General features: G+C 33.9%; 2 protein-coding genes across 2 annotated transcripts; one reads left to right on the forward strand and one right to left on the reverse strand.

Moving 5' to 3' along the window:
* Positions 1 to 396: 396 nt before the first annotated feature.
* On the reverse strand, positions 397 to 3,489 carry LOC132750816 (perlucin-like protein; the record flags this gene model as incomplete). Its single annotated transcript, XM_060740857.1, is given in 2 exon segments — positions 397 to 596; positions 3,337 to 3,489. Coding segments are annotated over 2 exon segments (243 nt in total), but the record flags the coding sequence as incomplete, so codon positions are not given.
* Positions 3,490 to 8,757: 5,268 nt separating this feature from the next.
* Positions 8,758 to 16,203, forward strand: LOC132750817 (uncharacterized). The gene is made up of 5 exons (XM_060740858.1): positions 8,758 to 8,844; positions 9,209 to 9,417; positions 12,262 to 12,343; positions 14,075 to 14,233; positions 15,566 to 16,203. The coding sequence occupies exons 1-5, from the start codon at positions 8,808 to 8,810 to the stop codon at positions 16,078 to 16,080; spliced, it is 1,002 nt and encodes a 333-aa protein (XP_060596841.1). The 5' UTR covers positions 8,758 to 8,807; the 3' UTR covers positions 16,081 to 16,203.
* The last annotated feature ends 316 nt before the right edge of the window (positions 16,204 to 16,519 follow it).

A 16,519-nucleotide genomic window follows, 5' to 3' on the forward strand; every position in this document is an offset into this window, starting at 1 on the left:
AAAATGAATAATTATTGAAGAGGTCTACCAGAAAATGTTTCATGCTAAATATCTAAGATTTTTGAAGTATTTACTATCAAAGGAAAAAAGCATGACACCCTGGGGCGGTTCCAATTTTAACCCAGTGGCCTTATTTTGAGTTCTTTTATATGATGCTATATAAAAATACCTAAACCCGTCAGAGAAGATTTCATTTTTTAAATCTATTTTTAACCCGTGATTTACTCGATATTTAATGACATTGTATACGTATATGAATGGTTAACTCCGCCATGATGGTAAACACGACCATTATTACTTGATATACGCCAATGAATTTAATTGAAGGATATATTTTAACGAACGTTTATCAATTATACTGATACGCTTTATATTAATAAGAGGTAAAGTATCTACCTGGCATGTATTGAAGAGGAATGCTTCCTCGGCGTAATCATGAATGTCTACAAGATGACCTCCCCTTGATCTACAGTCAGCCTCGGCATGATGCCAGTCTCCTGGATGGTCCAATATGAACTCGTAACAGCTTGTTCTGAATTCACGTAAATTGTCTGTTTTGGGTAAATGCGCTGGACAGTTGCTGTTCACCGCTGCAGCTGTGTGATTATGTTAAATATATAAATGACTGAAAACAGCATTTCCATTCTGCACCATTCTACATTCGACCTGAACCACAGCGTAAATTAATATACATGAAAATGAAAAACTGCATCACCAAATCTCACGTCGTCGACAGTTTGACTATAAGGGAAATGGATCGATAATGTTAAAAAGAACTTGATGCCTCGGTTGAAGCAAGGTGAACCCTCTTCTTGGTGATCAAAATTTCCAACGTTCTTAAACATCTTTTTCTTATCATCATTAAAGTTCAGATAGATTCACGTTTTTACAGAAGCAGCAGTATTACGCATGTATTTAGCGTGAAAAAACATAAATGCATTCGTATAATGAATACGTATACTAGTAAGTGTTGATCACACTTTGACAGTGTCAAATACCATAGATGTAACATAACCTTGTTTTCCTACCGTTGAACAACCCCCCTACATAACTGGCCGCACCGGTCCTTTTCACGTTTTTGCTTTATTCACCCCGTATATTTTCTGTAAAATTTACATCTGGAAAATTTTGTATAACGTTTTCCACGTTGATGTTGTTTATGTTCTTAAAGATTGTTGTCGCTCTCGCCGTGAGGGCTAGTGAAACAATCCTACAGCAGGCAAAACGTTTTGTTGTTATACCCCAGTCACATATTCACGGAAAACGCCTACGGAAGAGCCACGGATTAATTCCGGCATCGTCCGTAGTTACCCGTACTGGTCAGTAGCTCTCCGTATTGTAACCGTGATCAATCGTAGTAGTCCTTGTATATCCGTAGTGATCCTTGACAATTTTTGAACATGCACAAAAATTTGCTACGGAAAAATCAACCGTAGCGTATCCCTATGAGTCCGTATTAAACCGTACTGATACGTACTGGTCCGTACGAAAACCGTACTAGTCCGTACTGATTCGTAGGCCCCAACATGTCCACGGTTTGGTACGGAGAACTACGTATTTGTACGGTTACCCTACGTATAAACTACGGTTTTATTACGGATTAATACGGCATTATCACGAAAAGCCACGATCGTAATACGATGTACTACTGAGAGGCAAGGATTACAACGGTCTTTTACGGTTTATTGCGTTGCATCACGAAACGGTACGGAATGGTACGGTCCACCACTGTTTAGTACGGATAAATAAGGTATCATGTACTTTTTCAAAGGTACAAATACTACCTGCTTGTTAAAAAACAGATATACGTGTGAACATTCAATAAATGATAATTGCTATTAACTGGCTGCAACTGTATATTGATATGGCTCAGAATACGGAGGCAGTGGTCGAGCTGCTTGATGACATGCATAGAGGTAAAAAATATGTTAATATCGTACAATAATGCATAAAGTAATATAATAACATTTTAATGTTACATATTTTACAAAACATTGAATTGTGAAATTGGAGTAAATATGTACATAAAACGAAGTGTCTCATAAGCCTCGGACGCTGGCCCTTGAGTGATACTAAGAATAATTAACAAGCATTTTACATATTCTTAAAACATTCACGATAATTAATGTAATTGTAAATGAACAGCACATTTTAAAATCAAAAGAGAAGCAGTATTGATCAACATTTTTCATTAATGATTACAAGTCCATATCTAATCAGGTAAGATAAGACAGAGGTGATGGTTGACTAGAGATGGGCTTTTACGAAGACCCCTTCATGTTAAGTATGAGGCTCTCATGACCGAACTTGTTGAGGATTCGGCGTCCTTCAAGATATTCACTATAATCGGACCTGATATGTCTCGGGGGTCGTCGGACGCGATGAGGCCAAATCCTTTCCGCCAAAATCATTGAACTCTGCAATTCGTTTTCTAGGTGTTCTTTTTTTGTGAGACATTGAGCATGCAAGAGGTTGTGGACGGATATAATAGGTCCGTATAGATCCGTGGCAATTCGTTCTTCTCCGTATCAATTCGTTCTTCTCCGTATCAGAACGTACTTATTCGTACTAACCCGTGCTTATACCGTAGCAGACCGTAGTGTATCCGTAGTGTGTCCGTCCTGATTCGTGTCGCTCCGTATCAAACCGTGTCGGTCCGTAACAATCCGTGTCTCTCCCGGGGCTTTTGGTGGTAAATCCGTCGAACTCCGTACTCATACCGTTGTGTGCCCGTACTGGAACCGTAGCGGACTACGGAATTTCACATTTCCGTAGTAATCCGTGAACAATTATACCGTAGCTCTTCCGTGGCATTATCCGTGAATATGTGACCGGGGCTGGACATAGATTATACCTCAATTTTATAAACTTGATGTTGGTACCAAGCAAAGCTCAAATTGATTAACGTTAATTAACATAATGTTAGTGACAACAGACTTTCTGAACTATATGTTTGATTGCCGCAGACCACTGACCAGTTACATGAGAAAATTGTTCCATACATCTTACATCACATCCGTGTTGTTTAAATTATAACCTCATACACGGTTCTAGAATATTTAACTCTGCCATTTTTTTAACATTGAATTTTCATGAAAATCACATTTTTTGGGCGTGTGGCTATTTGTGCTTTTATTTGGTATGAAATTAAATAAACAGAATATTATATGATGTCTCGCTATCGTGTTAATTGAAAACTCCAGTATGACTGGGCATACATATATTGTCTCACTTTGAGACTATCGATACCTACATCTTTAGTTTCTTTACACACTTATACACACTTATAAGATTTGTTTTTTTTAAAGTCAATAAATACACAAATTAACAACTTACCATATGCAAAGACTGACAGAAAGACAAGTGCAAATACTGCCATCTTGAAATGTTCGTACACTCAGATAAACTGGTCAATTCTTTAAAAGGAAAAGAGGCAAAGATAAGGAATATTAATCACGAACGGTCATACCAAACATTCATTGAGGCTTTATCAAAACGAGACGTTATCAAGGCATTGAGATTATTTTGTGTAAAAGAGAAATACAGTTCATTAGTCCTACACGCACAGTTTGGTATTTTATTTAACACTTTTCTACAAAAAAAAAATACTTGATTGCTTACTGAAGTTGCATTTCATTCGTTAATGTTAATGGAAGAAATAGGACGAGGACTTATATAATTGCCTTTGCACTAATGCTCCCCATTGTAAATATGGGATATTTATTAATTGTTTTTCATCACTTGGTTCTATAAACATTTGTACAATATTTAATGCTAATACAATCTATTGTCATTGTCATGGTATTACAAAACTTTCATGTCTGAGTATAAACGGTAACAGATTGTTGTAACATGTTTGGTGTGGAACTTTAACTCATATAGGGGCCAATCACATAATTAATATAACATAAACACAATATAAAGGATATAAGATTCAAAGAATAGTTCTAACTTTTTCAGTTAAAACTTTTTTTTAAAAAGGCTTCTTTTTGGTATATTTTTGAATCTTCTCTATTACCGAAGTCTGGAAAAAGAAAAATACCATTGTAAAAAATACCTGATGTTATTCATCACAAGTTTAGTTCATAAAAATTATTTGAGCTTAATTGTGAAACAAGTTCTAGCACATATATATTGATATATGATCAGAAAGATAGATGATGCTAGGGGGTGTTTGATATGTTACACAAATCCGTTATCCCCCATGGACAGATATAATCAAACCTAGTAAGCAATTTTCATGTAGTGCTGGTTCCCTTTGTCGGATTTTTATCACTAGTAGACAATGTCGAGTCCACTTCATGGAACTAACCAGTACTTTTTTCAAATGAGGACACGTGGTTTTGAAACCCGAGTAATGCTCGGGCCACGATTCCTGGATCTAGCGGCAACCACTATAACCATTACACATCAATCTTAAAATATGCATAATTTAAAGCGTTTTATCATTATTTTGAAGAACCCAATTATTATGATTCTAACATGTCAGCTGTGATAAATTCACAATAAATTCATGCTCACAGACTCGTATTTGTAATTGATTCACAATAAATTCATGCTCACATGCTAAAAATGACCCTGCTGGTACCAAAAATTATTAGCCAATGGCATCCGGGATGTCTGACCAGGCTCTATACTATTGGAAGCTCAATTTGTAAAAATTGTAGTATCAAAATACATTTCAAAGGCACATTACACCTCAGAAACACAAAAAGTTTTACTTCTTGTGCAAACATGAATTTCAAAAGGTTTCTTGTACTTGATATACAAGGCCCTTTTTTGTTTGTTTGTTTGTTTCACAGCACACCCACACAGAATATGTCATATGACGACTTACAGCTTTTATTGATGGAGGAAGACCTCAGGTGCCCTTCGTGTATTATTTCAGACACGAAGGGCACCTGAGAAGAATCACCGACTTACCGTATGCTAACTGGATGAAAGAATCCAAAACCCAGTCGGGATTTGAACCCACAGCGCTGAGTGGCAACGACCTTAACCACTCGGCCACGGACGCCCCACAAGGCCTTTCAACACACATTTAATATTTCTGTTATCTTGTATGCATATCGTATGTAGAATGTTGTAATTAATGCGTTTATTATGCACTGTCAAACATATAAAAGAAACTGATTCCTGAAGGTGGTCTTATTTTATAAAGATTTTGCTCTTCCTTGTGCCCTGTCCTGTTTTTGTTTCGGGTACCATGAGGGCACTATGTATAAATAAGTAATCATGAACCTATCAGAGAACCCCGATTCAATTATTGGACCGTATATAAAATAATACACCATACAAATTAGTACACCATGTATTTATTAAAATATTATAAACCAATCGGTTCACCATTGTACAACTAAGTGCATTATGTGCCAATTTGTAACCCGTGAAGGCTATATATTGGATCTGTTTCCTCAATGTATTGTCTTGTGACATACTGACCATTTGACTCTTTCATTCATAACCATCACATCACTAAATATAAGCCCTGTGTCAATGTACTGCATGATCATGTCATATTTGTTTATATACTTTGATGTGAACGAGGGGTGAATGTTAATTATTTCGAAGCACTTGCCTCCTTAACGTGAGTTCTTATCCCACCAAGGACGTTTGATTCTGTCGTGTAAGGAAGCTATCCATATAGCTATTAAAGCTACCAATACAGCTAGAAAGTCGCAATATGACTTTAACGGTGTTGGTTATGACTAAACACTCATGTAAAAACTGAATATGTATACTACATTGAAAAAGCACGCTCCGTATTTTAAAATGTTTTTTTACAACGAAGGCACTTATAATATCATTATCATATATTCATACCCATTTGTTTTAAATTATTGCCGTCAATTAGACACCAACATATTAAAATTGATGTTGAAAAAATGAAATAATCGCATGACAAATAAGTTTCTCGAAAATATTGAAAGTAACACTTTTGACTTCTTGTGCATAGATTGCCGCTATGAACAAAATTTAATTGTTCCTGAATAGTTCTGCTTTTACTCCTATTTTTCTTATCTGCCACAATATTTTCTTAACGGTACAGTTACTTCTGAAATCATTTTAATATTTTTTCTTCCAAGTATTGAGTTCAAATTCAACAATTGAGTAATTTATGTTTTTTTATATAATGTAGTATAGTGTTATATATGAAATGGAATAAATTATTAACACCGGTCAATATCATCTTATGAAAACATCAAGCGAACCATTTTTCATTCATAAAAAGAACTTAATTTTGACAAATATTCCAATCATTTTAAGAATAAAAGTCTTAGAAATGATAAAACTACAAAGATTGTGCGTGTGTTTTTATGTTTATTTATGCTCGCAACCCGTTGCTCATATTGTCATTTCAGATTTCGGAGGATAGTGCAAGGCAAATACACAGAAAGATCAATTACAGAAGCTTCTCCTGGTACTTTAGCGTGCCAAGTGTTTATGCACCCATACACGTGACCTCAATTGAAAGTCTCACCCGAAAGACTGATTAGTAATTATATTTGGCCTGTCCGGGAATCGAACCCACAATGTCGAGTCACACTCTAACCGAGCTACGCGGGCTGGTTACTACTAAGATATCGAAGTTGGATAGTTAAATACATGCAGGTGTATTATCAAGACGTCATCATTTTGATATCTGCGCTTTCTTACAACTGTCGCCGTCAACCACCTAGCGGAGAATAACGTTTTGCGTCAAAATATCAACAACATTTACAACGCATTGCAAGCCCATTTCGTGTTCCCACTAGGAACGACAAGACTCATTTCAGGTTGTCAATATCCGATGATCGAATGATATATCTAAATATTTATCTGTTCCGTGGTTTTGTTAAATATATATCTGTTCCGAGGTGCTGTTAAATATATATCTGTTCCGAGGTGCTGTTAAATATATATCTGTTCCGAGGTGCTGTTAAATATATATCTGTTCCGAGATGCTGTTAACTATATATCTGTTCCGAGATTCTGTTAAATAGATATCTGTTCCTAGGTTCTGTAAAATAGATATCTGTTCTTAGGTTCTGTTAAATATATATCTGTTCTTAGGTTCTGTTAAATATATATCTGTTCTTAGGTTCTGTTAAATATATATCTGTTCTTAGGTTCTGTTAAATATATATCTGTTCTTAGGTTCTGTTAAATATATATCTGTTCTTAGGTTCTGTTAAATATATATCTGTTCTTAAGTTCTGTTGTCCGCCTCCGTGGCCGAGGGGTTAGAGTCGATGACTTCTAATCCAGGTACCTCTCTGGCGTGGGTTCGATCCCCGGGAGATGCTTTGGTAGTTTAGCGCGGAGGAAGGTTGTCTAGTACTGGTGTAACTCTCCAGGAACGATGGTTAGGAAACTACCCGCCTATATGACTGAAATACTGTTGAAAAAGGCGTAAAATGAAACAAACAAACAAACAAATAAGTTCTGTTAAATAGATATCTGTTCCTAGGTTCTGTTAAATATATATCTGTTCTTAAGTTCTGTTAAATAGATATCTGTTCTTAGGTTCTGTTAAATATATATCTGTTCTTAGGTTCTGTTAAATATATATCTGTTCTTAGGTTCTGTTAAATATATATCTGTTCTTAGGTTCTGTTAAATATATATCTGTTCTTAGGTTCTGTTAAATAAATATCTGTTCTTAGGTTCTGTTAAATATATATCTGTTCTTAGGTTCTGTTAAATAGATATCTGTTCTTAGGTTCTGTTAAATAGATATCTGTTCTTAGGTTCTGTTAAATAGATATCTGTTCTTAGGTTCTGTTAAATATATATCTGTTCTTAGGTTCTGTTAAATATATATCTGTTCTTAGGTTCTGTTAAATAGATATCTGTTCTTAGGTTCTGTTAAATATATATCTGTTCTTAGGTTCTGTTAAATAGATATCTGTTCCTAGGTTCTGTTAAATATATATCTGTTCTTAGGTTCTGTTAAATATATATCTGTTCTTAGGTTCTGTTAAATATATATCTGTTCTTAGGTTATGTTAAATATATATCTGTTCTTAGGTTTTGTTAAATATATATCTGTTCTTAGGTTCTGTTAAATATATATCTGTTCTTAGGGTCTGTTAAATAGATATCTGTTCTTAGGTTCTGTTAAATGGATATCTGTTCTTAGGTTCTGTTAAATATATATCTGTTCCGAGGTGCTGGGCATCATTACAAGAGGACGTGTTAGGTACTTTTATTTACAATCGTTAGAAACAGTTGTTATTTCACAATTGTATCATAGTTTAGAGATTTTTCTATTGAAAATGTGTCAGAGTCAAGACGTATACTCACACTTGGTTTGTTAAATGAAGTGCAAATATTAGTTACCCACACTTCAGTTACCGGTTAGTCTGTTGGGGAATTGAAACTGGATTATGCTCGTTCATTGGTTCATTTTTCCTGTGGTTTACGTATAATGACGACAATGAAAGGGACAACAATAGAAAAGTCATATATATTTAGATGCTCGTACATTATGGATACTATTTTCTGGGGTTTCATATTGTGACGACAGTGAATATGTTTTTTCCCTTTGATACAAATGACAAAGAACATCAAAACACCAAGCAGTTCGATTTAAACTCGGGGGCAACGCTCCATCGTACAAATCAGATAGCCTCATGTTTCGATACTCTTTCTATTACTAAATACCATTGACAGTTATTTTCAAAAAGGTCGTATTATTGAAGTACCTTTATTGAATCAGGTCAAAGTTTAAAGATAATGAAACCACGATAAGACTGTTCTTGTATAAAAGTGACCACCTATTTATTGATATAAGGTCATTGAACAATAGACCAGACAAGTACAAGATGGACTTAGTTTTAACTATATTGATGCTTACCTCCGGTACTTATACATATATACGTCAGTTATTTAATATTGTACGAGTTTTAATTGAGTTAAATTAATTTAATGAAATGTATTGTGATTTCAAATAAGTGTGCTCATCACGATCTTTGACTGTTGCATAGTTATTCATCCATCTCTGTCAGCCGTAAAACGCCATAATGGATGCTTGGTCAATTGTGCTCTTCACTAGACGTTAAATGAAAGCGTTATTTCAGCTTTGTTTTACGCAGTATTTTAGCACTGATCACTTTCAATTATGTAATATGCGTGCGCGTTTTTATAATGTTTCAAGGCTATTTTAAATTCATAAAGATATAATGTTTTAACCAATCATTAAGTAAGTCTAGAATTTGTATTTCAGTTACATATGTAACAGCGGTTACTCTAGAGTGCCCGGCAAACTTAGATAGCGGTCAAAATGTACGTCATTTTGGAACTCATTGTTACGAGTTCATACTAAACCACCCAGTGGACTGGTTCCACGCTGACAATGATTGTAGGAGTAAACGAGGCTACCTTGTAGATATACATTCGCAATCAGAACAGGCGTTTATATACAATACATTACAGGTAATATTGCATTCCTACATATTTCCTGACAAGTGATTTTATAATGTACCAACATAACGTGCATTCCTATATATTTCCAAACAGGTAATAATGTAACAACGAAACGTGCATTCCTTTATATTTCCTAACAGGTGATTTTATAATGTACCAACGAAACGTGCATTCCTATATATTTCCTAACAGGTAATTTTATAATGTACCAACGAAACGTGCATTCCTTTATATTTCCTAACAGGTGATTTTATAATGTACCAACATAACGTGCATTCCTATATATTACCTAACAGGTAATTTTATAATGTACCAACGAAACGTGCATTCCTTTATATTTCCTAACAGGTGATTTTATAATGTACATACGAAACGTGCATTCCTTTATATTTCCTAACAGGTAATTTTATAATGTACCAACGAAACGTGCATTCCTTTATACTTCCTAACAGGTGATTTTATAATGTACCAACGAAACGTGCATTCCTTTATCTTTCCTAACAGGTGATTTTATAATGTACCAACGAAACGTGCATTCTTTTATATTCCCTAACAGATAATTTTATAATGTACCAACGAAACGTGCATTCCTTTATATTTCCTAACAGGTAATTTTATAATGTACCAACGAAACGTGCATTCCTTTATCTTTCCTAACAGGTGATTTTATAATGTACCAACGAAACGTGCATTCCTTTATCTTTCCTAACAGGTGATTTTATAATGTACCAACGAAACGTGCATTCTTTTATATTTCCTAACAGATAATTTTATAATGTACCAACGAAACGTGCATTCCTTTATATTTCCTAACAGGTGATTTTATAATGTACCAACGAAACGTGCATTCCTTTATATTTCCTAACAGGTAATTTTATAATGTACCAACGAAACGTGCATTCCTTTATATTTCCTAACAGGTGATTTTATAATGTACCAACGAAACGTGCATTCCTATATATTTCCTAACAGGTGATTTTATAATGTACCAACATAACGTGCATTCCTATATATTACCTAAAAGGTTTTTTTTTATTATATTGTACCAACATAACGAGTATTCCTATATATTACCTAACAGGTAATTTTATATTATACTAACAAGACGGACATTCCTATTTAATACATAATTCAAATATATAAACTGTGTTTGAAATGAATAAAATTTTGAAATAGAGACACTTATTAAAAGGTCGGACTAATTTGAACAATAAATCTTCAGGTTCACTGTTATATGACTTATGTAAGTCATATAACCATTTTATTGTGTCAAACAGGTCATATTTAGTTGGCACAAGAAATATTTCCCGAATAAGTAAGTACTGCTAACGTTAATGTCTAAATAAAGCAATATGCCCATATTATGATGAAAGAGTTTAGCTAATTGTGTTGATATACTGCTAGGATCGGTTTTGAGATGTTTAATGCGTTTTTTATCTTCAGAATCTTAAGTAACTATAACATCAAGTGTCTAAATATAACATCAAGTGTCTATAAATATAACATCAAGTGTCTAAATATAACATCAAGTGTCTATAAATATAACATCAAGTGTCTAAATATAACATCAAGTGTCTAAATATAACATCAAGTGTCTAAATATAACATCAAGTGTCTAAATATAACTTCAAGTGTCTAAATATAACATCAAGTGTCTATAAATATAACATCAAGTGTCTAAATATAACATCAAGTGTCTATAAATATAACATCAAGTGTCAAAATATAACATCAAGTGTCTATAAATATAACTTCAAGTGTCTAAATATAACATCAAGTGTCTATAAATATAACATCAAGTGTCTAAATATAACATCAAGTGTCTATAAATATAACATCAAGTGTCTACAAATATAACATCAAGTGTCTAAATATAACATCTAGTGTCTAAATATAACATCAAGTGTCTAAATATAACATCAAGTGTCTAAATATAACATCAAGTGTCAAAATATAACATCAAGTGTCTATAAATATAACTTCAAGTGTCTAAATATAACATCAAGTGTCTATAAATATAACATCAAGTGTCTAAATATAACATCAAGTGTCTAAATATAACATCAAGTGTCTAAATATAACATCAAGTGTCTAAATATAACATCAAGTGTCTAACTATAACATCAAGTGTCTAACTATAACATCAAGTGTCTAACTATAACATCAAGTGTCTAACTATAACATCAAGTGTCTAAATATAACATCAAGTGTCTAACTATAACATCAAGTGTCTAACTATAACATCAAGTGTCTAAATATAACATCAAGTGTCAAAATATAACATCAAGTGTCTATAAATATAACATCAAGTGTCTAACTATAACATCTAGTGTCTAAATATAACATCAAGTGTCTAAATATAACATCAAGTGTCTAAATATAACATCAAGTGTCTATAAATATAACATCAAGTGTCTAAATATAACATCAAGTGTCTAAATATAACATCAAGTGTCTAAATATAACATCAAGTGTCTAACTATAACATCAAGTGTCAAAATATAACATCAAGTGTCTATAAATATAACATCAAGTGTCTAAATATAACATCTAGTGTCTAAATATAACATCAAGTGTCTAAATATAACATCAAGTGTCTAAATATAACATCAAGTGTCTATAAATATAACATCAAGTGTCTAAATATAACATCAAGTGTCTAAATATAACATCAAGTGTCTAACTATAACATCATGTTTGATACGTGAAGTGCCATCTCATACATTTTAAAACGAAGCATGTTGAAATACATGTCTAATTCTTTATTATTTTTGTTATACAAAATAACTTATCGACGTATGGTGCTGATTAATTCACGTAGATTTTAAAGCACTACCTTTATATTTATCTCAGATTCTTGGTTTACATGGTGATAAAGGTGTATGGATTGGACTGACCGACAAAGATAAGGAGGGCACGTGGAAATGGACTTCCGGTATCATTATAATCATTTAACTTCACATAAACATAATCGTATGGCATTTCTTCTAAAAATGCATTTAAGGGAAAGAGACGTTAGTTGAGTTTGACACAAGTCCGGTATCACTTATCCTTTATTTCATTCAACTTTCACATAATCTTGTACTTCATATGGTAATACGAACGTGTACTTACAGCCGCTTTAAGGGAATTAACTCAAATGAAAATGTTTAGTAAAAATATTTAAGTTACTTTTTGTGAAGTTGTAAGGTTGGCCACAATAAGGCAGTTTTTGTTTCGATAGTGTGCATTCACATGCTCTTTAATTCGGTATAAAATGTATGATTTTGATATTTCTTTAAAGTTTCATTGTTATATTGTTAGTCATGCCGCGCCAAACACTACAATTATTTAACCTCAATAAAGTTACTTTAAAAAAAGTTACAAAGTCACCGATTCCTATATGAAAGTATGGGGAATGAAATTGACAGCAATAGCAAGTTCAATGTCAATGTTTACATGTACTTGATTTTGAATATGAATGCTACCTTAATACATGTATTGATCAAAATCATAACGCTTATATATATAAAAAACCCTGAGGTTTTCAGTTTGAGGTTTATCACATACCCAAAATAAAGAATGTTTAAAGTGCAGAAGAATCATTGTTCATTGACGCGCCTATAGTATAACGTTAACATTAAGCGCGTCTGTACATGTATAACGTAATAACGTCACGTATAATATGCCATCAAAAAAGGATACACTATCTTACGGCAATGTGTATGACAAAATGACGTAAGATGAAAATAATTCTCATAAACGCGATTTGTAATCATTTATGTCTTAAAACTTATTTTTTTGTATTTTTAGAAATTGACCATTTCTTTAGTAAAATTATCACTCGCGGGCAAGCGAAATCTAGCGAGTGTATGTGCATTTTGCAACTGGCTTGCTTAATTCAACTAGCACTTTTTAACGTTTAAATTATGTTGAATATTGTTATTTTAAAATCGGTTTTATTTTTGTATATGTTCTTTTGTTACATTTTGTTCATAACGACGTAATATCTTTATTTTATGCTGACTGATTTGAAATGCTTTTGTGCGTCATGTTGGCCAAGCGCCAAACGGCACATTGTCGGACTTTCGTCTTGTCGTCCTGTCGCGTCGGTAACAATGTACGCCAAACTACACGTTGTCGTGCGGCGTGTCGTCGCGATGTCACATTGTCGCTCGGTTCAAATCGAAGGATTGGCTTATAAGCCCAGTGACAGGGCGACATCGCGACTAAGCGCCGCACGACAATGTGCCGTTTGGCGTGCTTCCTTACAGACAGGACGACAAGACGGCAGCGCGACAACACGTCGTTTAGTGCTTTGTCGTGTTGTGCTAGCGAAAAGACGAAAAGGTGATAACGATATAGGTTGCGTTGTCGCTATCGACAACGCAACGCGCAATGTACCAAATCAGCCACCATTATCTTTTGTATTGATAAACTATGTTTAAATTCTAACTTTAATGAACCTTTTTTTTTTGATAACACACTTTTAATCTTATCATACATACATTTGAAAAAAAAAAATTATGCTAGACATTCCATTATATTATCATCGAAAGCATTGTTGCTTTTAGATATAATTGTTTTTCAATTTAGATATAATCGTTTTTAAATTTAGATATAATCGCTTTTCAATTAAGATATAATTGTCATAGAGTTTTCTAATCAGATTTGTAATTTATGCAAGGAACAAACGTGAACTATAAGAACTGGGCGGCAGGACAGCCAGGTCTGTTTGGAGGAAGCGAAGACTGTGCTCTGCTAGAAAAGAATGGCCACTGGGGTGATTACCCGTGTTCTGGAATATTTTTGCTAAGACAGAATCATGGATGGATATGCAAATATGGTATGAGAAAAATCAGTTTTATTCATGTTACTTGTTTAAAAAAAAAAACATTGCAGAATATAAATTATTTGTAGATATATGCTGGTAGATCTAATATAATTAAATACATTATAATATAGACATGTCTGTTATCATAAAAAAGATAATTCGGGTATTTAAATCGAAAGTCTTATATTTTTACACCATGCATAAAATAGAGAAATACAGAATCCCTAAAGAAAGTCCAACACGACAAAATTGAAAATGTTGCAGGCTCGGTTTGATTGAGCCTGTTCATGGACGGTACTGGAAAGTGCAAGTTACCGTCCACACCCCCTAGCATTGGCTTGAGCAGAATTCAACATTAACACGAAAATTGTGAAATTTTGAATTAAGAAACATCCGCAGATGTGTTCATACGGCGGTTATCATGGAACCTTCAATGTGACACAGTAGTGCCATTCCATGAAAAGCGGCGTATAGTCCCCAAGTAAAAGAATGCGTGTGCCCTAAACGAGAAAACAATGGGCGGAACTAAAGAAAATGGAATTTTGAAAGGGGATCTGAGGTTATGAAGCCTGCATATCACAGATAAGACGTCAAAAGACAATTTAAAAAGCAGGCAACATATCCTAAATTTTGTTTGTTTTGTTTTTTTGTTTTACGTCACTTTGACACAGTATAGGTCATATCGCGACGATCCAGCTTTACTGGTGGAGGAAGACCTCAGGTGCCCTTCCGTGCATTATTTCAGGCACGAACGAACATATCCTAAGGGTGATTAGACAGTATTCAAGTAGTAATACTGGAACCACTCAAGTTGAAATGAATATTGTAAAATTAATCAGTTTATGCTCCTTACTGAATTTATTAAAAAAGTTTAACAAACGTCGCACTAACACATTAACGGCCTTCTTTCCAGCTCTTCTGGTGAAGGAAAACGTCAGGTGCCCCTCAATGCATTATTTAATAATTACATACATAATATTATTTCATTTAACGAGGTCAATAACTTCTTAAATGAATCAAGCGTCTACCACATAATTTCATTAATACTGACTAATAAACATTGACCTTTACATAAATTTGAAATATTCTATTGCTGAAACTGTAACAGTAACATTAGGCGCGACTTTGCAATTCATTTGATTCAATATTATTATATCATATTTAAGTGACGTCAAAATATATGCAAGCAAGTCCGTGTCATATCTAGTTTTACCGAGTCGAAAAAAGAAACTGATCGGATATGAGAAAAAAAACCGGATTTATAAGCTAAGCTGTAATTGATTTAAGCAGACATCCATTTTTATAAATAGCACATGGATGAGATAAATGCTTTGTATTTTTAAGCTGAAGTACCCTTGACAACAAAAGTCATGACGACGACCAGCCCAACGACAACAACAACTCAAACTTCATCAACGAACAAAATGTCATCGACTCTTATGAGTACTTTGAAGTCATCAACACCATTGAGTACTATGACGTCACCAACCGTTTTGTCTACGATATCATCAACACCAATGGAGATTATGACGTCACCAACGGTTTCTTCTACGATATCATCAACACCAATGGAGATTATGACGTCACCAACGGTTTTGTCTACGAAATCCTCATCGACATTGAAAATAGTGATGTCATCGACGCATATTGAAACAATGACAATGATGTCTTCGCCTGCTCTATCCACCAAATCGTCAACAACGTCGATGGAAACAAAGATGTCGTCTGCTGCACCAGTGATGTTATCTTCACCGACTGATACAAATACGTCATCTATGACAATGCCAGTGACGGGCATGATGTCATCAACTTTAAGTAATGCGATGATATCTTCAAAGACTTCATCTTCTGCCAAGTAAACTTAGTCGATCACTACACTTAAAGAGACGTATTATTTACATAAGGTACAAAAATTCTACAAAATAAGGGAAATTTCGCTTATTTCTGATCTTCAAATGTTTTAAGAAACAAATAAACTTAAGAATTTGGAAGGTTTTCACTTTATTGCAGATGTTTCATGTCCGTCCCTGTTGTAACCAATTTTAACTTGTCTAAACATTACTCTTCGGATACATTTCAGTATAGATCTAGGGTCTACTAAGATACGGTTTATTACACATCTACCTTAATAATCTAAGTAAAATCTCTTACACTTACATCAGTCAATCATTTATTTGGCTCAGTGGTATAATATCAGCTAAAATACCGTGATTCGAACTGACAACCTCCCGCTGATATTAAAAGCACAAGTAACAACGCTCTCCCACACAGAATCGATTCTGTGACGCAGTTTCCCCC

The sequence above is a fragment of the Ruditapes philippinarum genome, unplaced genomic scaffold, assembly GCF_026571515.1.
Source record: "Ruditapes philippinarum isolate M1 unplaced genomic scaffold, ASM2657151v2 ctg5571_1_1_1_1, whole genome shotgun sequence".
Taxonomy (NCBI): Eukaryota; Metazoa; Mollusca; class Bivalvia; order Venerida; family Veneridae; genus Ruditapes; species Ruditapes philippinarum.

Coding starts and splice junctions, on each gene's coding strand:
- LOC132750817 (XM_060740858.1), top strand. CDS start 8,808: ATGGACTTAGTTTTAACTATATTGATGCTTACCTCCG. Junction 8,845..9,208: donor TATATTGATGCTTACCTCCG/GTACTTATACAT, acceptor TTTGTATTTCAG/TTACATATGTAACAGCGGTT. Junction 9,418..12,261: donor TTATATACAATACATTACAG/GTAATATTGCAT, acceptor TATTTATCTCAG/ATTCTTGGTTTACATGGTGA.